At 42.4% G+C, this 26865-nt stretch overlaps 1 protein-coding gene across 2 annotated transcripts in view; it reads right to left on the bottom strand.

Annotated features, from left to right (window-relative positions):
• NRP2 (neuropilin 2) overlaps positions 1-26865 on the bottom strand; it is a 204907-nt gene that overhangs the window by 34378 nt on the left and 143664 nt on the right. For both annotated transcript variants that reach the window (XM_066623286.1, XM_066623373.1), the window contains exons 13-15: positions 19181-19443; positions 16968-17064; positions 11371-11415 (exon numbers count right to left, since the gene is read on the bottom strand). In XM_066623286.1, coding sequence (XP_066479383.1) covers positions 11371-11415; positions 16968-17064; positions 19181-19443 — 405 coding nt within the window. The remainder of the gene's footprint in view (positions 1-11370; positions 11416-16967; positions 17065-19180; positions 19444-26865) is intronic.

Raw genomic sequence — 26865 nt, 5'->3', positions numbered from 1 at the left:
TGTCAGCCTATTAACTCATTTTAGTTTATTAATCATCTGTCATATAATCCATTAATCAATTAAATTTTTAAAAAAACACTTGCATATCATCGATACTTCAGTGTGAACAGCTTTTTAAAGTATTGAAGTATGTTTAAGATAAAACATAACATTTATAAACATAAGCCACAGCTAATTAAAAAGCTCATCTTTTACCATTTCCTCCTGCAAATATACCTCAAAAAATAGGCGTCCCTAACTTACAGTCCCAGCGAGTGCATTTTTCCCTTGCTAAATAAAATGGACCCCGCCTCCAATTAATAAATGGAAGTTTTAACTGACCACTATACTGATTAAACCAATTACAGGTTAAAGCTCTAATTTATGCACATCTTTTCAGAGAAGCCAAGTCAAGACTCTTCATCCAGTGTGCACATATGAAAACAATTCTTCCAAGTCCAGGAATATGCCCAGATGTGCCCCACAACATAGTCGCACCTCCTTCCCTCTGAGAACAGAATAAGCTTCATTCTCCTCACGTGTACACCATTCTCAGACCTCCCAAACTCAGCACTGGGAAACTAGTTGTCATAAATAACTTGGGAGACAGTCTGGGAAATTTATTTCTTTGCTGCTATTCAATGGCAGGCTGTCTCAGAGGCAACTTTCCAAATGACATGGTTTGGCCCAGATTTCTCCACCTCTTCCCATTTTGTGATGAGCGGGACAGAAAATTCAGAGACAGTGCCTGTGGGAAGTTTTCTTAAGTGCATTTTGAAAAATTTGCAACCAGCTAGGTCCAGTTGATCGTTTGTGATCTGACAGTAGCCCTATGCAGGTGATTGCTCACTGACAAATGTGGGAGAGGCTCAGCAAGGTCACATCCACTAACCATGCCCCCCTCTAATAACACAAACAGTAGCACTGCCCCCTGCTCACACTTTATAATTTATGGGTGTGTCTGATCCTAAGTTGTATCTAACAGCCTGTTGGATCTAAGATGTGACAGGGCAGCTATACTTGTTTACTCATCTATCTGCCCCTTCCCCATGTGCTCCTTTCAATGTCAAAATTAGGACACAGACACACACACTTTACACATGGACAGGGCAGGCACATGAGTAGACAAATGTGGTTGTCTGCTGCTTCCCATTCAGACCCAAGCTATTCAGAAAGCACAGATTTGGGCCACTTCATATGTAACTCTGAACACAAGAATCCCTGAAAAAAGGAAAGCCCATGTGAGGTTCAGTTCCTCTTCCACCCACTATGACACATAACTATGGCTACAGCTGCAGTGCCTGTGCATTGTTGGTGGAGAGTTCACAAGGGGCTTCTCGACATTTAAGGAAAAGACAAGAGACATAAAAGGGCCCTCTTACATGATCTGAACCGGGATCCGCAGCAGCTATATGTACTAACAACATTCTTCAAATGGGTCACCCTATGTGAGCAAGTGGGTAACTGTCATCCTAATCCTATGCATGTCTACTCAGAAGTAAGTTCCACAATATTCAGTGGGGCTTACTCCCAGGAACAGCCTGTGTTGCAATCCACACTTATAATGAATGAAGATAAATGAAAAATAGATAGTTCCATTAAATAGATAGTTTCTGAGCTTCTGTAAGCTGGTGTCCTTTGCTATTCAGCTCAGCGGTGCTAACTCTGGCTGCTTGGCAACCAAATCTGTGTGTGTTCCATACATGCTCAGAAGATTCCAAGGGGAAAACAAAACAGAGAATGATATGCATGGCTCTAAACCCAGCAAGGGAAGTTTCCCTTTACAACCCTACCTGCTTTTTCAAAGATACCAGTATGTGTTTTCCATGCACTCAGTGCTCTTTAGTCTTGCTGCGGCCTTCCCTATTCAATAGGTTAGTTTATGGTTCAGTTGCCTTGTGTGCACTGAAATGCTGGTGTTTAGAATGAGGTTTAAAATGACATCCAGAGCACAGGTTTCTCCAGAAACAGAAAATCAGCAGCCACTCAGGCATTTGTAACAGAGAAGCAAGGAAAGATTCAATTTGTGGTAACAAACGTGCAATCCCTCTTCATGCACATGAGCCAGAAGCCACCATCACAGCCATCAGCAAGTGACCTCCCATTTCCACGCAGAGGCAATTTTTTGGAGAGGGTAATGGAAAGGTGACCTTTCTTCTCACTTGCAACCAGGAACAACCCCTCAGCCGCAGAGCGGAGTGACCCAGAGTGAAAACGTGCAACATAGCTTGTGGTGTGCCTGTTCAAGGCATAGCTGGAGAGCCTTAAATGCAAAGACTCTCCCTATGGCAGCTATCAGCTTGCAGGCTCCTCCCTCCTCTCCAAGGCTTAGGAGGGTGAAGAGGTTCTGTTGCTGCCTGTCTTCATTCTTCACCAACTTACAGCATTAGGGAAAGGGACGTTTGATCCTGCCCTCCTCACTCACTCCTGTTATTTCTGTGAAGAGCTTTGACAAGCCCGGACTCAATAGCTTGAGGCTACACTGACCTTCATTTCCCACATTGGAGTTTTCTCTTATATTCTTTCTTTCATTCACTCACTCTCAGTTTGGGCTCACATACAGAAGAAGACTCATGGGTGCACTTTTACAGCCAAAATAGTTCTGATCCCAGCATGTGTTTGGAAAACAATACCTTAGAATTAATAGAAAGCCATCTAAGCCCAGTCCACCTATCCCCAAGGCAAGACCATTAGCCCATGATAGATAGACCTACCTAATTAAGACACAATATGTGGGAAGTAAAAGGCTGTGTGCACTGAAATGGGAATCTAGGTGACTCAGGCAAGTGAGTCAGACCACACTTTCCAGGGGAAGGCAAAAATTCCACAGCCTCACTTGGCCAGTATAATTTGGGGAAAATGTTCTTGATCTCAAATATGGCAGGAAATCAATCAAACCAACAAAAAAGCAAAAGCAAACAAAATTTCACTGGATGCATCTCCAGGTCACCCAGCAGTCTATCTCTATGGATGGCATCCCTGATGCCCTCCAAAATGAGTAGAAGAGCTCAAATTCATAGAGAAGAATATGTATGAAGAGAATCTCTGATTACACTGATCCTGACCCTCCCTGCTCCTTCCCCATCAAAATATCCCAAACTGATGGTTTGTTTAATTTTCTAGAGGAAATTGTGCCATTTCAAACACTGAGAAGAAAAAGTTTACAAAAGCAGCCATAAAACAACACTGAAGTAATAAAGCTGCCCATCACCTTGGGGATGTTGAACAAGTACAAACTGTCCTGCAAAGTGACAAATGATAAATATCTCGAGGTAATCCCCTGCTTTGCCACCCAGGCAGCAGAGGAATGAAAACACAAATGACAGTTTAATCACCAGTCGCTTGGAGCCAAGTCACTGGCACTTCAAGGCCTGGATTCTCAGGTACTGCAATTTGCCATGACGTGAAGGGTGAAATGGAGGGAACTCTACTGATCCACTTAAGATCTCAGACTTTCCTGCTTCCCAAACCATGCCACCTTCCAACTTATTGTCAGAGCCTATCCCTAGGAAAGGGTTTCCTTTTTTGACTCAAGACCTGGTAGGAGTCAAAGAAAGGGAAACTTGCCAAATTGTACAGAAAAAGAGGACAACATACACCTATCCAGGCCCAGGAGCCTGAAAAAAGTCAAGCTGAACTGACAAAAACACCAGTCCTGAAAAACATGTTTTGTGAACCTGCCTAAAAAGAAGGACATTTTTTGTCGAGGTCCAGGACTGAATGGAAGTAAGAAGGCCTTACTAATTAAGTACTAAATAAATATCAGTAGAAAAGAAAGACAATGGGTGCTCAGTATCCAGGTCTGTTCCAGGATCATCCGAAGATATAGAATTGACAAGGCAGACCACATGGCCAGTGGGGAGATCTCATACCTCAGTGGCCCTACTAATAAATGACCCTACCTTCAAACTCCTGCTGTATATCTGAAGACCATTCACAGCACACCTATGGGCCACAGCACACTGGTTGAAAACCACTGATCTATAACAGGGGTCTCCAAACTCCAGCCCAGGGGCTAGATGTGGCCCGTGGAGAGTCCCTATCCGGCCCACAGCCAGTCTGATCCCCTGAGAGCCTCTGGCCCAGTTGACCAAACACAACCAGAGTTGTGCTTGTGGGGTGGGGAAACAGGAAATAAAGTGTGTGTGCTTTATTACTTGGGCTGCATTGGTGCTTGGAGAAATCCTGGACATTTGAGCCCATTCATTCATTCATTCATTCATTCATTCATTCATTCATTCATTCATTCATTCATTCATTCATTCGTTCGTTCGTTCGTTCGTTCGTTCGTTCGTTCGTTCGTTCATTCATTCATCTAAGTTCCATCTCTAATGTATTTATTTAAATTTTATATTTCAATTTTTTCCCGGCCCTTGACACCATGCCAGATATTTGCTGCAACCCTTCGGCCGAAAAGTTTGGAGACTCCTGATCTATAACATGCAAAAGGATTCTGGGGGAGGGGGGGTCACATGTAGATGCAGTAAACAAGTGTCTAAAGCAGGGGTGCCTAAACCCCAGCCCGAGAGCCACTTGTGGCCCTCAGGGACTCCCAATCCAGCCCATGGGGAGCCCCCAGTCTCCAATGAGCTTCTGGCCCTCCAGACACTTGCTGGAGCCCGCACGGTCCCAATGTAACTGCTCTCACCCCTTGCGTAAGCTGTGGGACAAGGCTCCCTCCACTGCTTGCTGTTTTACATCTGTGATGCAGCAGTGGCAGTGAAGGAAGGTCTTGTATAGGCCTTGGGCTATTGCAAGACCTTCATTCATTCATATAAGTTCCATCTCTAATATATTCATTTAAGTAAATTTATTCAAATTTGAAATGTAAATTAATTCTTTCTTTTTTTCCCTGGCCGCTGACACAGTGTCAGAGAAATGATGTGGCCCTCCTGCCAAAAAGTTTGGACATCCCTGGTCTAAAGCCACCACTATTTTTCTTCTGACCATCTTGTACTCTGTTGTATATTGTATTGGCAACCTTCAGTCTCGAAAGACTATGGTATCGCGCTCTGAAAGGTGATTCTGGCACAGCGTCTAGTATGGCTGAAAAGGCCAGTCCGGGACTGACAATCCCTTCCACACCGGGAGCAAGTGCAGTCTGTCCCTGGTCTGTCTCCCTGGCTATGGGCCTTCCTTCTTTGCCTCTTTGCCTCAGACTGCTGGCAAAGTGTCTCTTCAAACTGGGAAAGGCCATGCTGCACAGCCTGCCTCCAAGCGAACCGCTCAGAGGCAAGGGTTTCCCACTTGTTGAGGTCCACTCCTAAGGCCTTCAGATCCCTCTTGCAGATGTCCTTGTATCGCAGCTGTGGTCTACCTGTAGGGCGCTTTCCTTGCACGAGTTCTCCATAGAGGAGATCCTTTGGGATCCGGCCATCATCCATTCTCACGACATGACCGAGCCAACGCAGGCGTCTCTGTTTCAGCAGTGCATACATGCTAGGGATTCCAGTTTGTTCCAGGACTGTGTTGTTAGGAACTTTGTCCTGCCAGGTGATGCCGAGAATGCGTTGGAGGCAGCGCATGTGGAAAGTGTTCAGTTTCCTCTCCTGTTGTGAGCGGAGAGTCCATGACTCGCTGCAGTACAGAAGTGTACTCAGGACGCAAGCTCTGTAGACCAAACATGTCTATAGCAAAGATCTTTGTTGAATTATCCTACTGCTAAAAATAGTTTGCTTTTTACTTTGCACTGCAAGATCCATCTTGCCCCGTGCTGTCAACCGGGGGTGGCAGCTGTTTGCAAAGGTCTTCAGCTGTTCCCTTTCCTGGCCCTGCTACTTGAGACCCTTTAAGGAAGGAACTGCATGCTCAAAGCACCACAGCATTACCCCAAAACAGCAGCCCCATGTCAAGTTATCCCCCTGCACAACACACATTGCAACTTGGCCAATGTCATTGCTTTCCTCCACTCCCAGGAGCCAACAAAGTGGAGCAAGGGTTGGAAAATAATACTTGGTATCAGGGTGAGGCCTGCGAGGTGTCAAGCAGTGGGGCCAGGAAAGACTACAGCTGAAGATCTCCACAAGCTGCTGCCACTCAGGTGACAGAACAGAGTGAGGTGGAGGACACTTGGTTGACTCCGTGTAAGACAGCTCCTTATATATGTATCCTGAAGATGGCAGACCTTTCTCTTCCCAACTTTAAAAAAGTGAACAAAATCAAAGAGAATAGAGCTGATGGTATCCTGAAGCATTACATAGCAAATACACTTTTTAGTAATTGTATATCTTGTCATACATAATTTTACTCCTAGGGCCTCTTCACATATTACATTTTTTTGGATGTACACTTGTGGTTTGCTTTGTTTTCTGAAGTGTCAAATAAATATGTAAAGTTTGTAAAAATGACAAATAGATCTTTCAAAACAAATGCTGGTCCTACTGAGGGATCACTTGGTGGAATCCCAGGTCTGTCGTGAAGGAGTGTGTGAAACAATCACTAAGGGCACAAGCTTCTTGTGCCGGCTCAGGAGAGTCGCAAATGTGCCGTAAACCAGCCTCCATGCCAACATGAAGAGGGAGCCTTGCATCAGCTGAGCTTGGCTGACACAAGGCTATGGGGTGGGTGGGGAAGATGTAGGAGAAAGGTGTTCTGGGGCAGGGGACGGCAGGCAGAGGGCAGTCCCAGGCTGGCGGGGAGTGGGAGGTGGGGCCGGGACCCAGCAGTTATGCCGAACCCTGACCCCCATTCCCGAGCAGTGCCTCAGACGTATGCCACCTCTGGAGGTGGTACAAGTTCAAGGAGACGCATAGGGGCTGCAGTGGTTTAGCCAGGGGTAAGGGAAAGAGTTTCCCCTTACCTTTGGCTGAGCCACTTTGGAGCCTTATCTTGCAGTGGATACAGCTCAGGCTTCCTGGCCTGCTTGTTCCAGCACAAGACAGGATTGCGCTGCACAATGCTGAAGATGCCTGGAGGTTTCCTCATGGTGTCTCATAGTGTTATGGTGAATCAGAAGCCTAGGCAGCTTGTCCTGGCTATTTCTTCCCTACACAGTTGCTCCCTTTCATTCTCTGTTGATCAGCACACCTGGAGTCCTTCAACAACAGACAAGGAGAGGCAATGTATGGAAGGGCTGGGGGTAGCAATGGAGGAAGAAGATTCACCAGCATATTTTAAAGGTAAAGGAAGAACCTCTGCTGACCCTCTTCACTGTGTCAAAATGTTTACACCACCTTCCTGTGAAACTCATCCTGTGTCTTTCACTTGTAATATGCCAGGCATCGCATATGAATAGCTCGAAGCTGTGGAAACAGCTGTGCCTGGACTTCTGTCAGGCTAAGGTGCTCCGCATATGAAATACAGTAAAGTGGAAGCACATCCAAAACTAGTCTCATAAAATCCAAGCCCCAGGCCATACAGTCTCACATTTTAAACAAAATTATTTTTAAGCTGCGTTTTCTAAACACCATTTTTGGTAAACACAAGATATGGGTGCTCCACTCCCTGCTCCTTTTTCAGGAGTCACTTTGCACTTGCAAATTTGCATTAGGTCAATTTGCATTTGCTTAACTTCCCATTCCCATCATGTCCAGTAAAGCATCTAATTAATGTAAGATAGCCTGGCATTCAGGGGCCTGTTTCCACTGTGATGGGCAGCCAGTGCCCACCCATACTAAAAAAGGGGGTCATGTCTTATACTATCTAGAATCCTTCTTCCTAATCTAGTTCTATATCTCAAGGGAAATGGTTTGTATAGGTGCATTCAATCACATGAGTCCCCACCAGCAAGCTGAAATGGTGGGGCCAAGCAAGCCCAAACACAGATTTACTACCAACATGAGACCTAGGCCACAATCCTAGCTAGATACATCTGCAACAGAAGCAAAAATATGTGTCTTTCCGTCTCCACCCTCAAGACAAGGCACTTGGAGGAGCAGGTCTCAGCTCCTGTCCTTTATGGACCTGACAGAACTGGATCTTAGACCCTGTTCCCATTTCTGTTCCTCTTCACAGAGAGGAAAGTAGAAAAGTCACGCAGTTGAATGCTGTGATTTAAACCAATAGCCCTGAACAAGACCAATGCATCTAGCATAGGAGAACTACTTGCTGAGGCCCATTTACTGCCCTGTTCTTAACTACAGTGGACCTGCCTTGTCCACAGGTCTGGATTTCACTATCAGTGGATATGGAAGATGCTCGGGTCCACGTTTAAAAGTGTTTTAAAAAGTCAAAATAAGCTGGAAAATAGTCTTTCCTATCATAGCTCTGCAAAACTGCACCATTTGCAGGACACTCAGTGGTGCTCCAGGAGTCACTTCCAGGTTGAGGGGGGAAAGTCAGGACCAAGGGAAGGGGTCACACAAACTGGAAGTGGCCTCCGGAGTACTGTGGAGTGCCCTCCAAACAATGTGGTTTTGCAGTGCTATGGTAGAAAAGGCTATTTTCTGACTTATTTTGACTTTTAAAAACACTTTTAAAAGTGAACCCCAGCAACCCAGACATCCATGTAGGGGGCGGAACTGAACTGTGGATACCAAGGGCCAAATGTATTTTCATCTCTCAGTTCAAGGGTGACTTGTGGAGAGTACAAGGTCCAGCAGGCATTTCTCCATTTTAACCATACTTGTCTTACTTTAGAATGAAGAAGAAATTGTTGGTCTATCTGTGGCCAAATTGACACATTGCACTCTAAACTGGTTGTAGGTGGACTCCAGGTTAATCACCTTTAATAAAATCCAAACACAAATAACATATTTGGCTTTAAAACATTTGAGCTAAATGGCTACTTGTAATGTATTCCCGCTATGTGAACTGGCACTGCAATCTACTCACTAGTCTGTCTCTGCTCCCTCCCAGTCATATCTTGCAGCATTGAGATGAAGGCAGTGAAAGAAGAAACAACAGAGAAGGAGAGAGAGAAAGAGAACCCTAACTTCAGCATGAACACTGGAACTGCAGAAGGGCTGTTACCATAGAGGGGTGACATGAGGATTCAGACAGCCATAATGCTCACATGATTATTGCAAATATTGCATCATAACTCAGTCTATCTGCCATTAATCAATGGAGGCCTAAAAAGATTATAGTCCAATTTTAACCATTTTCCTGCAAAGCCCACAAAACATCCTTGGAATGCCTGTATAATGTCAGCAGTTGGTGATGCTTGTATAAATCTGGCAAATATTAGGGCTGAGCTACTAAGACTACTTTTCATTAAGAAAATGAAAGATGAGTCAGCAGAATCTAAGGATTAAAATAATCATGATGAAGTTGCTAAACAACTTCTAGCATTAATGTCAGACTGAAACATAATTTTATGAATGTCAGCGTACTTTTTTTCCTTGGCTACAATGGCTTCTCTGCCAGATTCTCAATTTTAATCCCAAAGTAGTTTGCAAAACTATTTTTCACAAAGAAGGCCAACTTCTCGCAACCACTGAAAATACATCTCTTCTGGAAGTCAAAGCCAGCAGCTTTGGCAATACGTCAGCTATAGCTTGAGAGATTGCTCTAGGAAGAACAGTCTAGCCAATAATAAATAAAAAGGGAACAATTTAATATAAGCAGAAAGCTTCTGGAGGCGGATGCTCCTTGCTTTTGCCGCATTGGGGTTTTCCATCCCACAGGTGAAAGGCGGAAAGCATTACACAATGAAACAAAATGAAAAATCACTCCCAAAAGAAAGGAGCTGCCTTACTCTTTCCCCCACTCCAAAGCATCTCCACTGACTCAGAAACAAGTTTAATGAGGACGACACTATCTCCAAATTCCTTTCCCCTTCTGTTTCCCGCTACAGGTTTTATCAACTTGAGGCATCCCATTTTCTTTTCTTCAGGCCAACATTAAGCTATTAAATGCACCATTTCACCCTGCTTCTCTTTTACTAAATGTCAGCCTTCAAACTCAGGGTGACAGTTGTTCCTGCAATTTGATTCCCTCCCTCTGGTTTCCCCTCCCTCGCTGCTGCTTATGGTCCCTGGCTAAGAGCCCCAGTGCAGCCCTTGCCTTGGCATTTGTTGGCTGAAAAGGAAACCATCTCCACGCTAAATATTAATCATGTGCCGCCTCATTGCACTTCTAATGCACTGCTGATTTTTGGGTTAAGCTTCTCTGTGGTTGCAGTTTATTCCCTGATTTTACATCTTAAAGCTTCACTGCTCCTCCCTAGGCACAACAAAGGCAGAGGAGATCATCTGCACTCTTATTTATCTCTATTATTCTTTGGACTGAATGTGATGAGACCTGGGTGTGCCTGCAGTGTCAGCCCCACAGTGCAATTCTTAAAGGTCTTATGGAGCCTTTTCAAATAACTGTTTTTAAAGATTTGAGTGGGTTTAACCCACATTTAAATGGAGGGCATCCAGAAAGCCCAAATTTCTGTTCCAGCACTTCTGATGCATGAAGACAAATACAGGGTGCTTCACCCTCCCTCTACCTAATGAAACCACCACCAGTTCATACAGTTGAGAGTCTACCCAGTGACCAGAAGCAGCTACACAATCTAAATAGGTTGACATCCTTTGCTGGGCACCTGCGCCTTTGACATCTGCATGACCGGCAGATATCCAATGGGTGAAACATTTTTCCAGCACAGAGATAGTAATGGCAGGTGAACCTGTTAAACTTTTCCCTGTCACAGAATCAAGAGTTCTGCATTATGTTTTAAAAAGGAGGAAATAATCCAAAATGTGCATGGCTGGTTTCCTGTATTGAGCAGGATATTGAACACATAAGCTGCATTATCCAGGGTTCTTTCACCAGCTCCCAGAGTGCTATACTGCCCAATGGGGAGCACAGAAAGGGGCCCTCTGTGTGAGCCTGACTGACTTTGCCACTGTCACTTGAGTTTCAGAGAATGCACATATAAAGCTACCAAACATGCAGCAGAAAGAACATTCATTTTTATTTTATTCTTGAATTGAACACCTTTGACCAATGCAAAAACTGGTGCAGAACAAATATATATATTTGTGTGTGTGTGTGTGTGTGTGTGTATATATATATATATATATATATATATATATATATATATATATATATATATATATATATGCAGAACATATATATATATATATATATATATATATATATATATATATATATATATATATGTTCTTCAAGCTTCCAAACAAGTGAAAGCGACCCAACAGAAATACAACTTTTTAAAAACAAAAACAAAAAAAGGCTCATCCTGTGGTTTTTTGCTTTGGGGGGGGGGGCCAATGGACAGCAATCTGCCTTAACCCTCTCTCCCACAGTTCATGTCTAGTCTAGTGCCACCTGCTGATAGTAAAGCATATTACAAATGTAAATCTCTTCTTGCATAGCAGCAGTCTGTGTTAGTTTTTTTAACATTTCTTTCTTTGCACACACATTCAATTTTTAAATTAAAAAAAAATCAGAAATTAAATCATGCAGTAAGTAAAATTGCTAACATAAATGCATTTTTACCTGAAACTCCAAAAGTGTGTTCTCCAGAGAAAGCTGTGATGGGTTCTGCAAAGAAATTGAAAAGTTGAACTTCAGTATCTCCCACACAGCAAATTATAGATCCCCAGGACAGTCTTTGGCACGTGTGATCCTTGTGACTATGCATAAAGCACAAATCCACAAGAAACCTCTTTGTGCAGCTTTTCCTGAACTGCAGTTGTAACTAATTATCTTGCTGCACTTAGGAATCTGCTAGACAAGTGAGGCCCCATTTGTATATTTTATTACTGACTCAGCTTTTGTTCCTCTTGAGAAAAGTCATGAGAGAATGTCACCACTGATAGGTCATCTTAACTCTTTCTCTTTCTGCTAGTTTCCACCTCCAAAGTGTACAGTATTTCCCAGTTGCCTTCAGCCCCAGGAGAAAAAGAGGCAGGAATTCTTCCTTTTTCCCCATGAGGTAAAAAGTTGCTGAGATTAGTGGATATGTAATTTGGAGGTGGAAAACAAGGAGAAAAGATAAGAACGGCCCAATTCTAGGCTCTTGTTAGCATGTGCAGACTGGGTTTGATGCCATAAAACGCAGCAAAACAAAAGAAAGAAAATGTTGGGGGTGGATGGGATGTGATTAATGTCATTTATAGTTTGACCCTAGATTGGGGGGGGGGGAAATATAATCAGAATCTCAAGTACATGAAGTGTTTCCATAATGAAGAGTTGAAAATGCAAGAAGTAGTCTACCAGAAGTATCAGGAGATGCTTTTTGAATGCAAGAGTAGTTAGGCAATGGGAAAGTTACAGAGTGTTATTTTCTGGGGGAGTTTTAAACAGGAGATTGGCTAACATCTCCCAGAGATAGTTAAGTTTAAGATGGTTCTTTAGTCTCTCAGAGATGGTTAAGTGTCTGTTCATTTTTCGAGGCACTTCAATTGAAATCCCTTTCAGTGTTATGACTTCAGAAACTCTGCATATGTGTGTAGCCTTTGCATACCACTAAAGCTCTCCTTGCAAACTGACATGGCTTGAATTGTAAAGATATTCTCTATGACCAAGGAAAATGCAGTTAAGTTGGAACATGTTTGGATATAAGATTCGTATATATGCTAGCAACTTCAACTAAGGCAAGGACCTATATGTGGGATGAGCTGTCTCCTCTCCTTGCCCCATATTTCATACACAGCCTGTATGTGGTTCTGTTGCAAAGTGCATCATGGCTTCTGACCAGGACGTGCTGGTGTGCATGGAACTCACTAATGGGGACACACTTTTCCAATAAAGGGGAAAACTAAGGATTCCCTCTCTGCCTTTAAGATCATTCTGAAACACCATAAAACTATCTGGCATATTTGCCTGCGATTTCATTATCAAAAGACGATATTATGGCACCAGAGGTGTCAATTTTTCCCCCTTCTGGCAGAGCTTCTGTGCTTGATTGTTGCAAGTAGAACTTCATCAGATAAAGCTTTCCCTAGCACACAGTAGCAATGAAGGCAAAATCTTCACCTGTTGAATTTCTGCAGATCACAGAACAGCCAAAAGAAAAGTTAACAACTATTTGGCAACTCTGGGTGCTGCTGATGGCCCCACTGATGCTGATGCTGGGTGCTGATGTAGAACTGATGAAAACAGTTCTACATGGCCATTAAAAATAAATCACAGGCTCTTGTGGCCTTTATACTTCAGGAAATGGACATTTGCTAACCAATCCCATTATAAACTGTGCTCACCCTGTCAAGATCTGGTTTCAGATCTTCTGGAAACAACCACTTTTATCACTTTTGCCTCACCCATATATATTTTCAAGTAATATCACGGCTCTGCAGAAGGACCAGGTAATTGAATTGTTCTTCATTTAACTTTTCCCTACATCAATGGTTCCCAAACGGTGAGCCATGGCTTCCAGGGAAGCTGTGGAAATCAGTCGGGCAGCCATGGAATCTTCACGAAAAACCTGCCACTCTATACAATGTACAGGATTTTAGCCTAATGGGGAGCTGTAGGCAATGACACAGTAGGTCAAGGGAGTCACCAGTCAAAAAAGTTTGGGAACCACTTTTGCCCTAGACAACTGCAGCTCTCTTACAGTGCCGGCCTCACAATAATTTCATAGCCCTAAGGAATGCAAGCTGCCCCACTTAAGGGTACCTTGAAACAAAGATGAAAGTTTTTTTAGATCCTTTGGAAAAAAAATCTGTAATAAAGGACTGGATCAGAAAAAGCAACATTTAGTGCATATTACTGATTACTTTCTCAGAGAAGGAAAGGACTTTGACAATTTTCAGATTGTGTTTGCATTACTCCTGAAACTAGAGTCTCGTGGCTCAACTGCAGTTTCAGTGGAGTGCTGTGAAACAGTCTCCCCATCATTATTTGCTATCCCCATCACTATCCGCAATTCCCCGTGTCTCCATGCTCTGTGAGGATACTCCCCCCCCACAGATACGAGAAACTGCAGATAAGGGAGACCATATTTCCATGCCTCTCTGCACCGATTACCTTTGTTTAGGTGGATTACATTTATGCAAAGTGTTAAGGTGTCTTGCTTGTGCAAAAGTTATAAGCAAAAAGCTTATGGCCAGATGAGCAGGCAAGCAGCCTGCAGTCTAGAAGGGAGAGTAACAGCAAGTGACAGGTTTGTCAAAGAAAAAAAATAAATAGTACTGTGAATTATTAGACCCTTTTCTCAAGTTGAAAAGGAATCTGATTACTTTCCTAGATTACAATTTTAAAACAGGAGGGTGCTGTTCTAGGCAGTTCCTTCCATAGTCCTGATAGCAGGGGAGGCACAGAATGATGATACCCAGGTATTTTTTCATAGTCAGATGTTTGAGCTGTTTTCATTCAAAACTTTGAGACAAGTACTGTATCCTACCTGAGTGCTTTCCCCAAGGGGCAAAAGAGAACGGGGGGGCGGGGGGGGCAGTTTAATTCAGGGAAATGGTACAGAAAAAACGATTAGCATCCCACTTAATGCCATAGCCCTGATCCAAAGCCCTATCCAAAGCAGCTGCTTTGAAATTTTTTTTTAAGTGCAGGAGATCCTTCATGTGGATCTCCCACATCACATTTAGTTTTCCCTCTGAGCAGCTGTATGCATTACACCCCAGCAAAGATGCCTGAGGATACACCAATGTTTCTCAAAGCAAGCATGTAAGTATGGATTATGTACTCACATCTCTAAATGGACATTACATATGCTGGAAAGCCCTAGCACAATCAGGTTCTTAGTATATCTCTTGTTTACTGTTATAAATACCCATCTATCTGCTGTAAGTGTGTCTATGAGGCTTGGGGACATGCCCAAGAGAGGGAAGGAAGCAAGGGAGAGAGCTCCAGAGGAGGTCTGGAATGGAAGTAGCAGGAACGGAGGAGAGTGAGACTGGAGAAGGAAAGGAGAAGAATCCTGCGGAAGGACAACTGAGGAGAGCCAAGTCCAGGACAGGCCAACCATCTGGCAGGAGCCACCAGGCCCTCTGATTGATACCACCTCCCCCCTCCAGAGGTCAGTAGAGCCAACAGCAGAAGTGTCCTCCTGGGACCTCTGACTAAAGAACCTAGATTCCCAGTGAACACTATTGGGGGTGGGGGGTGGTTAGGACTGCTACTTTAGAAAATTTGGATAAATTAGCAAGGTTGTTTCAAGGAACTGAGCTGTATTGGGACTACACAGAACTAGATGAGACCAAGAGATGTGTATAAAAGAGCCTTCTATGTAAATAAACCTGTTTCCCATAAGCATCACTGGTTTCCCATAAGCATAAGGCTGGTCAAAGCCTGATTTTTGGGAATTATCCAGGGGAACACCAGAGTGTAGCAAAATTACCCCTTTGATGCTTCCTTCCCCTTCCCCTTGGGATGAGGCTGAGGCCCCTCATGATGTCACAGCATGTTAATCTGCATAATACATATCTAGTTCAATGGAGTTAAAAAAAATCCATTTCTTGATCATTATTTCTAGCAATGGTTGTCTTTAAATAGTTTTAGCTGATAATTTATACTGGAACCAATTTTTGCTTTTGCCTACTTCAGCATGTATTTTTCAAACACATTTAAAATTATAGGGAAACACTATTAGCATTATTCATCATGGGTGTTGTTGCTGTTGTCATTGTTGCTCTTGTACCGTGGCAGCGGAGAGATTATGGGCACAATCCTAACTAAATGTTAGGCTGGCGCAAATCCCTTGCGCCAGCCCAGGTGGGCTGCAAACGTGCTGTAAAGCACATTTGCTGCTCCTCGAGAGTTGGCTGGGTTGGCATAGGGACGCATGCCGGAAAACAGAGGGAGGGAGCGTTGTGTCAAGCTCGGCCGATGCAGGAGTCTCATGAGGGCAGGGAGGAGGTGGAGAAGAGACAGGAAGGAGGCATTCCAGGGTGGAGGGAGGGTGGACTAAGGGTGTTCGAGGGGGCGGGTGGGAGGGGAGCATAAGACGGGGCTCCGACCTAGCGTAATTCACAGTTTCACACATATCAGTTATTCAGCCACAAGTTGCTATTTGTTACCGACAAAGGCAAACAACCACCCATCCAGTGTATCTCACTGGCACCTGTTCTTTCTCCTCCTTGCTGTTACAGTGAAAGTAAGTGTTATGAGCCTTACTCAGAAAAGTTGCTTGTGCCGGAGTATGAAAGACAGGTAAGATTGTGCTACACACAGCTCCATCACACAACCACCACTATTTCTGCATACTTTGGTTTCCCTAGTTAACCTTCAGACTCTGGCCCATTTCACACAAATAGCAAAGGAGACAGTTAGCTGCTGTCAGACTAATCCTCTGCAGACTGCAGGTAGTCAAATCACATGACCGAGTGCTACTTCATATTATGTTTTAAGGGATTCTATGAACAGAAAACTAGATGGCAGGGAACAGACTTCTAGCCTAGCCTTCTCCTATGCTCAGTTTCCACAAGCATTTTTTTCTCTCTGTGAGAGGTATTCAACCATGAATTACGCCCATCTGCAACATACAAACTGTACAATCCAAGAATAGTTTTACCACCTCTTATGCTGTCTTGGGGAACTAGGCCTGAGCAACTTTTGCACAGGGATGTTAAAGAGAGGTAGTGTTGGCTAGAGCCACAATCCTACTCCTGCATGTGTATAGGTAGCTAAAGCTTTGCTTAAGGTTGAAATTGTGGATCATTCTATCACTAAGCAACAGTGGAATTGGATGAGTGGAATGGAGAGCAACTAAGGTTTACTTCACATGAAACTCTTGCCATGTGAAGATTGCTTGAAGTGACTATTGATGCATGGCCATTCTATGGAGGTGAGATGCTTGCAACTCAAAACTCTCTGTGAGGGCATAAAACATTTTAGCCATCACTTGCCACAATGTGGCAAGCATATGAATGGCTTGCCGTGTGCAGTAGTCACCATAGCGGTGCAATTTCAAGCAGTCTTCACCAGATAGCTGTTTTGAGTGAAGTGGGCCCAATAAATAAAAATAGCTAAAGAAGCCACACAAGATGCACCCTTATACCAAAAGGCCCTGGTCTCAAGACTAGTGGTGCAAAGCACTCCATGGCAAAACTTCAGCATAGACAGTCCACTTTTGAACTGGCCTATCTTACTGCCTGCTTTGATAACTGCTATAGATGAAATGCATGTTTACATACCCATACAGTTCTCGAAGGAACTATCAGTGCCTATCCGGACATCATCGATGGCAATCTCTCCCGAATGTCCTTCTCCTATAATTCCTTCAAACACAATCTAGGAGCAAAGACAAACAGCATAGTGAGTGTTATGTTTTCAGTTCCAAACAGTCCTTTTGTCCTTCAAAGGAAGGACATAAAATGTACCGAATCCTTTTGGCAAAATGCAAAGTTTTGAACTTATTCAGGCAGCTCTCCAAGTGACCATGGAAGTTGCTGTACAAAAAAATACACTTGAAAGACAAAAATGAAGAAAGTAAAATCTTACCTCCAACCCCAAAATGTATCCTATCTGCAGTTGACTATGAGCCCAATCCTATGCAGGTCTACTCAAAATAAGTCCCATTATAGCCAATGTGGCTTACTCCAGGTATGTGATAGCAGTGGTTTCCAAACTCCTCCAAGGGAGTTGTTGCAGGGGCAGGGTGGGAGCAGGGGGTGGCCCCAATGGTGCCACAGTGATTGTGGCACCATGGGGACCCAGGGGCAGTTTACTATACCTGGGGGGTTTCCTGGAGGGTCCCAGAGGCTTGCAGCCCCCGCCATGACCCTCTGCACGGCTGCACTGACCTCCGATCTGCTATATCTGCTAAACCTGGAATCCAAACTTGGTAGGCACAGAATGCATACTTGTTTTTATCACAGAGTTAACCTTCACTTCCCTTTTTGATTCTATGTAGGTATATGTCCCAACAAATCACTTGGGAACAAGAGTAGCCCTATAGATGCTTTAATTTTGTTTTGGGCAGCAATAAAACTCATTGGTTAAAAATGTAACGAGAGCAGCTTGCTGCACCTGGGAGTTTAGGCACGCTGGGATGTTCAGCCCTGTTACCCAGAAGTATCTGTTTTTTTCCTTGGGAAACAAGGGCCACCTGCCCATGGATTTTTGAAATTCAAGGACAAGCATTTGCCAGATCAGACCCAGAATGTCTTGCCTGGGCCCTGGGCCATCTCTAACTATTCTCAGCAAAGAAGCAAAGCCATTAAGAAGCAAAGCTGTTCATAATCCATGGTAGACAAATTCAAATTCTGATACAAGGGAATGCAAATGCCACATCAAGAAAACAAAACAAAAATAAATTCTCTGCTCCTGCTAAATTATGCAGCTCCCTCCAATGTGTGCAAATGTACTTGTCAAGTTTAATTTGCATGCTTCATTCCAAACCCAAGATTTGAGTTTTTGAAGGATCTTCTAGCAGGCAGCAGCCAGATGACATTGTTAAGTGAAAGGGGAACATGCCTGAAGCCATGTGGTGGAGGCAGACAGCTATGCAAGGCACAGCAGTTCTGACCGGTGGCACTATCCAGGTCCTTCCTGTTGGTTTTGTAACCACTTACGTACACTGCAGACTTAACAGTCATTCCCTCTGCCCTGGGATGCCTTGAAATTGTAGGTAATGTGAGGGTGGGAGCTATAGAGAATTCTCAGCTCCTTCACCAGATAGGGACAGATACATTTTCATCACCATGAAGGTTATATGCATACTTTCTCAATCAAAGCAGAGAGGTTCTCTGGACTGTAATTTATGTGCTGGGGTTTCCCCTCCCCCCCCACTATAACTCTGCCTTACAGAATCACTACCAGAGTATCTACCAGTATTTAAATTCTCTATCCTTGTTTGTACTCAGCTTTCTACAATTTTCTAAGGTGCCTAAGCAATGAATCCACACAGCGAACTCATTTCTCACACTCGGATTCCTCAAATCAAGGAAGTGTTAATTGTTTCTTTCCCCCAGAATAGTGCTCTCCCCCTCCCCTCACCAAAAGAAAACACCCTAGACAAGCTCTTCTGCCCTCTGTCTAGTTGCAAGATGCACCTGTGTTTATCCCTTAGAGGGTTGCAGTTCCTTGTCAAACCACCTGATAATCATCTAAGAACATAAATGGGACAACAAAAATATTTCCAAAGAAGAGACTTTAGGTATATAAAAGGCAACAGTATGAACAAAGACCTAAATCTATGTATAAAACAGGCAAATTCTGAATAACAAATACAGTGTCATTAAGTTACTATAGCAACATGGAAAAACACAATGAAGAAAAAGACCTTGCTCAACAATGTTCTCTAATGATGAATGAAACAGTATCTTTTGAAGTATTTGAAATGAGTACCACTGAAATCCACTTGAAACCAAAACCTCCTGAACCACAACCTCCGTAAGAAATGTACCTGATACTCCATATCGTAGCTAGGCAGAAGGATCCTGCCTTCTTTCCACTCTTCTCCTTGGTCTTCCCGAATGATCCACAGTGGCTTGTTTTCATGGATGGCTTCTCGCCACACCCTCAGCATTGTCCCACTCCCAGCGGACATCTGGTACCGGAATACCATACAAAGAGCACTCCTAGGTAAGAAGACCACGGGGCTAGCAAGTCGGGCATGTTGTCCTTCTCTTCTGGCACTGCTCTGTAGCCTTAAATAATTTTTGCCATCTGTTGAAGAGAGCAATTTCAGACCAAGTGGCAGCTTGGTATTCTTGGGTAAAGCAAACAGGAAGTGCATATAACAACAACATCAACTACAGTCTGATCACATTTCTTGTCGCTGTGAGCACAATAAAGGAGTGTAGGTAATGTACAGCCTTCCCCACAGATGGGGCTGCTCTGCTGTAACATTTTGGGTGAAACTTATATCTGAAGTTGAATTCCTGACAGAGAAACTTCATGTTAATGAGGAAAGTATGGGATGCTCGAAACCATGAGGCAACTCTTGATAGTGATACAGAGGTGAGAGGTATTTTGCAGGTGAGAACTGGAAAGGATTATCTTGCTTCCACGTGTTGATTCTCCCCTTTACCCCCATGCTTAAACCATTTTCCACTAGTGTTGTCTCCATCTAACCAGACTCCAAGACTGGTAGTAAGCTGGAGGTGGGGAATGATCCAAGGAGATGGATTATGGGGAAGAACTGGCAGAAGAAAAAAAGAGCTAAATACTTTCCCCCTTCAATTCCCTACTGCAAATTCCCCCCCCCTTCACATTTCCTTGAGAAACAGTAAGGAACATATTTAATGTAGTAATGTATAGTTATGCCCTGAGAACAGACACCCATATTTTGTTTATCAAGAAGGTCCCAGTCCTCATGGCTGTGGAACTGCATTGGCTTATTATGAAAACAACAATGAATTAGCATACTGTTTTAGCCAACAGTCTGAGGCAAAGAGGCAAAGAAGGAAGGCCCATAGCCAGGGAGACAGACCAGGGACAGACTGCACTTGCTCCCAGTGTGGAAGGGATTGTCACTCCCAAATTGGCCTTTTCAGTCACACTAGACGCTGTTCCAGAACCACCTTTCAGAGCGCGATACCATAGTCTTTCGAGACTGAAGGTTGCCAACATGTTTTTTCTAATCATTCCCTAGGAAAGCAATTTCAACCTTTTTCATTTTAGCACACTGAGAAGGTGCTAAAATGGTCAAGGCACACCATCAGTTTTTTTTAATTATTATTATTTTAAACAATTGACTGTCCAATGGCCCTACTAATATGTGACCCTCCCCCAAACTCCTGCAGCACATCTGTGGACTATCTGAGGCACACTAATGTGCCTCGACACAGTGGTTGAAAATCAATGCCCTAGGAGGTTGTGTGGTTTGCACCAATGTGTTCTGCCTTGATTCATGTCCTATTGCAAGTGCAAAAATGAGTATCACCCAAAAGAGGTGGCAAATATGTCATGTTGCCTGTAATGACAGAAGCTGTTTTTCTGTTTCTGCAGCTTCTCCTATCCTATTTTTTCAGAATTCTCCCTTTATTTTTATCTGTATTTAAAACAATTATTTTTAATTGTTAAAAAACATCTATGTTTTCACACCTCGATCTATTCACCAACATTCACTTATTCAAGATCTATTTGCAATTTTGCATATGCCTTTCATTTCACAATCCCCTACAAAGATCTCTTTTGTAAACCTATCCCCATCTATCTTTGTTCAGATTATGTTAAACAGGGCAAAAGTCAGTTGTGTATAAAGGGGAGCATATTTACCACAGCTTACAAAACAACAGCACTAAGCCTGTCCTCAGAATGCAAACAATAGCCCACTTATCAGGGGATGAAGAAGACATATGGATGCACTACAGTGCAAGTTGCAATATAAAAAGTACACAAAGCCCCACGGATGCTGAGGTTCAGCTTGTATTCATAAGGCCAACTTTTAAAAAGCAAGGCTCTTGTGCTTCTAGCAGCTGCATAACAAGCAGATATTCAGTTTGTGAAGTATTTCTTGTTGCTGAATCAACTAAGATTACAATCCTACATGTACCTGTTTGGGAATAAGCCCCATTGAACATAGAAGGATTTACTTCTAAGTAAACATGCACAGGATCAGACTGCAAAAAAGAAAAAAAAATCATTTTTGACAATACCAAGGTGCTGAGGAGAAAGCTGACTTCATGTCCTTAGATTAAGCCAAATCATTAATATGGAAGAAACTGAGACAAGTGTCTGAGCTGTACTACACAAAAGCCAATGCAGAGAGACAAGTGAGGAATATCCACTGCCTGATAAGAGAGAGACAGCATATTACATTGACTGAGACAGATCAGTGAGGAGGATGTCTATTTCACCAGCAGCCATAAGCATGGAAGTCTGCTGATTAAGACACTGAAAAGCTTAAGGCAAAAGATTGACATAATTAGGACAAGTGAAAGTGCAGTAATCGTCAGGGAAAAATTGACTCTGTAATCATGACATTATTGCCGGGCTTGTATTTACTCAGTCTCAAATGTGCTTGACTTACAAGTCAGAAGCTGACTCTCCAACACTACCCTCCACCTTGCCAACATGACAGGCTCAGGGCTGGAAAGGCTAGCTGTACTGTGGTGGTGGTAGTGGCGGTGCGCTTTTTATCTCGGGGTCTTTTTATTTTCATCATTAACAGTAATTATGTCGCAATTCGAGCCTATAGGCAGCAATCCTATATGCACATTCCTGGAAGTAAGCCCCATTGGACATAATGGGACTTACTTCTGAGTAGACATGTTCATAGATGATACATGAGCTGGAATGCTGATCATCATCTTTCGCTGTCTCTTTTTCTTCCCCCTTCTTCATACTGCAGAGGATTGGCCTCCAGCACAAGCAGCAGGGAGAAGTCAGTGATCGAAATAAAGGTGACTTAAATGCACCAAGCAGTTGTTCAGGGCACAAGGGGTTATTTTTAGCAGAAGGTAAACCTCTTCTGCCCCTCAGTTGTGGCCAACCTTGGATGACAGTAACATTGAATATGCTTATGCCTGCCACTTTATCTCCTGAGGGGAGGGGGAGATCAATGCCTGCAGCCTTTCTTGGCACAGAGATATAGTCATAGGGAAATCATGCTGCTGAATTGCTGTCTGCTGCACACCTATGCTCAAAAACTTGGTCAGGAAAAAAAACAACAGATGCCTCTTTTTCTTTTCAAGGAACACTTGGAGAGGAAATTGACAGGATCATATTTGGGTGGTGAGATGAGAACTTAACAAACATAGCTTGAGTCTGATAAATCCATCTAAATTTTAAGCACATTGGCCTGTTGCCTGTCTGAGCCTCTATGCTCTACTTTCTAGCTAAGCCTAAGTGGTGGGTTCAACACTCTGGGATAAGCCACAATGATGAAAATGTCCTCTTTGGAATTATCAAATGCTGGTACCCAAATATGGCATGGAAAAGGTCTCAGGTCCATCTAATCACAAGCCCATTCTCTTATCTTCAGCACAGAGGAGGACTACATATGGAACTTAATGAGCTATCAATATTTGGGCATGAAGCTGGAGATAAAACATGCACTGCAAGTTACCAACCCCGGGAAATCCAGGGTTGCCTCCAGTCAAATCAGCAGCAGCAGAACTCTGAGATTCCTTAGAAACTAAGATTGGGAATGCACATTGGGATTCCTTGAGGCTGATTTAATTAGGCCACTAAGTGGGGCAGTAGCGGAACTGAAGTATCATGCAGTTCAGAACCGTGGGCTAATGGAGAATTCTCTGATCATATTTACTGCTTCCAATTGTCAAGCCCTTTTTAAAGGCCTAAGGTAGTATCATTAACCTTTCACTTAGGAAACCTATGTCTGGGCTTCAAACAGCCAATGGGGGCTCATATGACAGAAACTGCCATAGGTAGAGGTGTTTGTTTCCAGTGAAGATTCCAACCCAACTTTCCAGTGCTGATGAAGCCACAATGCAGCCTTGAGGTAAGGGAAAAAAATATTCCCTTACCTTGAATCCACCAATACTGGATCCACCTGTACATGCTTTTCTGGAAGTAAACACAATGGGACCTACTTCTGAGTAAACATGCCTAGGACTTCACTGTCAGTCATTGAATGCTCTCTATACATCTTTCCAAATGTAGTAGCCGCCTTGGGTGCCCTTCGGGGAGAAAGGCAGAATACAAATCCAATAAATAAAATAAATAAATCGTATCCACTTTACTTTTGCCAAGGATTAACTTATATCAAGAAGAAACAGATTCCGTGTAGCTGCATCCACCTCAATAGCTGGGTAGCTTTTGGTGGACTTTGACTCAAGCAACTTTTTCATAAACCACTGTCTCCAAAAATGAGTGACATCTAGATTGATGAGAGCTCAGTTTCCAAGAAGAAGATTTTTCAAAGACAAAATTGCTCTTAGGCACTTATGTTCCATTGAAATTAATAGGTGTCAGGCACTCAAGTGTCACTCTGGCATCAAAAATTCTACATCCATGCCACTACTATCATAATGTAGCCCTCTTCATTAAAAACATATAATCAAAGTGTCACTGGATCTAGAAGAGTTGCATCAAGGGAATTAAGTGAAATTTGTCCAGACACTCCACCACCCTGACTTCTCTGCCAATATGATCAATAGAAGAGAAATAGGATATCAAAGCAGCCATGAGTACATTTTGCATTCCCTAGAAGAAGGATTTTCTCTGTTAAGACTACAGTATGTATTGTAGGAAAGCAGGATAACTCTCACCCACCCTACTCATTTGGCAGACCTTTCCTGTTTATGGGTTTGCAGGACATTCATGCCCTGGATTTAAGTATCATATTTGAACCCCTACCCATATAATGCAATGAGCAGAAGTCAAACTGCAAATTCATCTACCAGGCTGTGCATATTGACAACATGTATTTTATGGCTATACACGGGGGTCTACACATCCTAAGTGAAGTTTACATGGACATCTGGCAGGCCTAGAAGTGCAATATACCCAATAGGTGTGAGCACATTTCTGCTGTCCCATTCCTTTAGACTCATATTCAGACAAATTTGCCCAATTTAGAGAAGTTTATTTCAAGGAGCTCTCTTAAAAAAAGGACAGCATGAGGGTGGCTTTGTCTTTAGTCTCATAACATCTTCAGAGAGAGGGTGTGTAAAATAAAGGATGCCCCAGTGATTCTCCCTCGCATTAGTCAACCATAAAAGCAGACAGGCACATACACACAGTATAGCTGAAGAGGGAAGGAACTAAGGAAATTGGCCATTTCCTGGCTGAATGAAGGCACACATGCTTGAATCAGGAAGGAGGCTGTGTCTACTTCAATAAATGGCTTGAAAATAAATTTCTAGAGAAGCTAATCTTATTCAATTAAAGTCATCAATATTGTCTCAAGCCTTTGCTGACCTTGGGTCAAAATTCAGCAGATCAAAACTTTTGCCAACTTGCACAAGAGGTTGTTGTTGCTACTGTTATCATTAAAAGTATTTATATACTGCTTTTCAACAAAGTTCACAAAGCGGTTTACAGAGAAAATCAAATAACTAGATGGCCCCCTGTCCCAAAAGGGCTCAAAAATGAAGAACGAACCCTAGCAAACAGCCACTAGAAATGACTCTGTGCTGGGGTGAATAGAGACGGTTACTCTCCCCTAATAAACATCAAAGGAGCACCACTTGAAAAAGTGCCTCTTTGCCCAGTTAGCAGGTTCTGATCAAGTAAAGGCCTTTCTTGGTCAAAATTCTTCCTTCACATGGAGACATTGGCTCATGTATTTTTCTTTTTTTGTTTTTTGTTTTATTTTTCAAAAACAACTATAAACAAATACACATAACACAAAAAACATAACACATTTCACTACACAAAAAACACAAAGGGTGCAGGAAATCATATATCATTATCATATAACACTAAAGCTAATAAATCATTACATATCTTGATCAATTCCTCTTCTAAATTTACCTCTTAATATTCTTTTTTCATTCATCATACATGTATCATATCATATCAAAGATAATATATATGTAATACAATCATTTAAATGCCCTATCATATATTTCTGAAACTTCATTTTCAACCAAGCAGGGTTTTTTCCCTTGTTCAGTTTGTGTCGGTTTTCATTGTTAATCCAAAACTTCTAAAAGTCTGTCCATTTCCGTCACATTCATTATTTTCTCTATTAATTCATTTTTCATTAATATTTTAGAATCCTTCCAATATCTAACATATAAGATCCTCACTACAGTTAAAATCATAATAACTAGGTATACATCATTTTCTTTATCTATAATGTCTAAAATAATATAAAATTTATTGCTCTAATAAGTTTTTTTTTTACTTCCAGATCTATTCCCATTGATCTATTGTGATATCATGGCCTATATTTTATGCCCAATTTTATCATGCATTGTTTTACTGTTACATCTCAAAGTCCAATAGTCCATTTTATAATGCATATATTAATTTGATCTCAATCTTTCTTTAACATAAATGGCAACATCTTTTTATCTGAAACCACAAAACTCCTAATTTTTTATTCCCCAACAATGCCCTATTCATTAGTCACCACGCTTCTTTTTACTGGTCTTCCTCTCTTTTTGTCTTTTTCTTGTTGCTATTGGTGAGCGCCTCTTACTTGCTCCTCTAAGCTCTTCCCTCTCTGATTCATCAGTTGTTCCTAAATCATCTGATTTCTTTTCATCAGACTCCATTTCTGGTCTATATTCTTCTAATTCTTTTCTTCTCAATTTCTCTTTCTCCTTTTCTTATCTCATCTTTCATCACTGTACTCAAAATGTTTTCTGCTTTCATTGTTGAATTTATATTATATATCTGTGTCTGATACTGAAAAAACATACCTTCCGGAGAAAGCCATTTGTATGGTATTTGCCTTTCTCTTAAAAATTTTGTCAGGTTTTCATATTCTTTTCTCTTCTTCCTTACTCTCCATGGAACATATCTCAAAATGTTGACTTTGTTATCATCCACTGTCCAGTCCTTTTCCTGTGAGGCCTTCAGTAATTTATCTCTGTAAAAGGTTCTGATGAATTTCACATGGATTTCTCTTGGTAATTTGTGTTTTCTCAGTTAAGAAGTGCTCACTCTTCTGACTGAGTCCAATTCTTTAGATATCTCCTCCATTGGTGTATCAATCCATTTTGATATTAATCTGACAATCCACTGCGATGTATCTTCTCCTTCCTCCTCTGGTATATTTTGTATCCTCACCACTCGAGCTGCACTATCCATCTGAATTTCCATTAACGTTGTCTCTGCATCGTGCTGATTTTCTTTTATTTCTAATATTTTAGCTTGATCTTTTCTTATCTTTTGTCCCAATCTCTCAATCTTTTGTTTATTTTCTTCTGATGTAATTTTCACCTCCATCAGTTGTCCAGTAAGATCATCTAATCATTTCGTTAAAGCATCCACACTAGCCTGAGTCTGTACGGATTGGTTTGTTAGTTGCTGTACCATCACCAACAGTTTTTCTATGTTGTCTTGCACAGTCTGTTTCCAGTCTTTCCCTTTCATTTCCTCTTGTACTAATTTTCCAAGTCCCGTTTCCGACGCTGGCGAGCCTCGGACTTTCACTGTTTTGCCCACCATCTTCGTTCTTCCTTCCTTCTGCTCGCAATGTTCTTTAAAGCCACTAGATGTCCTCAG

The sequence above is a fragment of the Tiliqua scincoides genome, chromosome 1, assembly GCF_035046505.1.
Source record: "Tiliqua scincoides isolate rTilSci1 chromosome 1, rTilSci1.hap2, whole genome shotgun sequence".
NCBI lineage: Eukaryota > Metazoa > Chordata > Lepidosauria > Squamata > Scincidae > Tiliqua > Tiliqua scincoides.
Note: the sequence above shows the minus strand (reverse complement) of the source record. Positions and strands in the feature narration are given on the sequence as shown.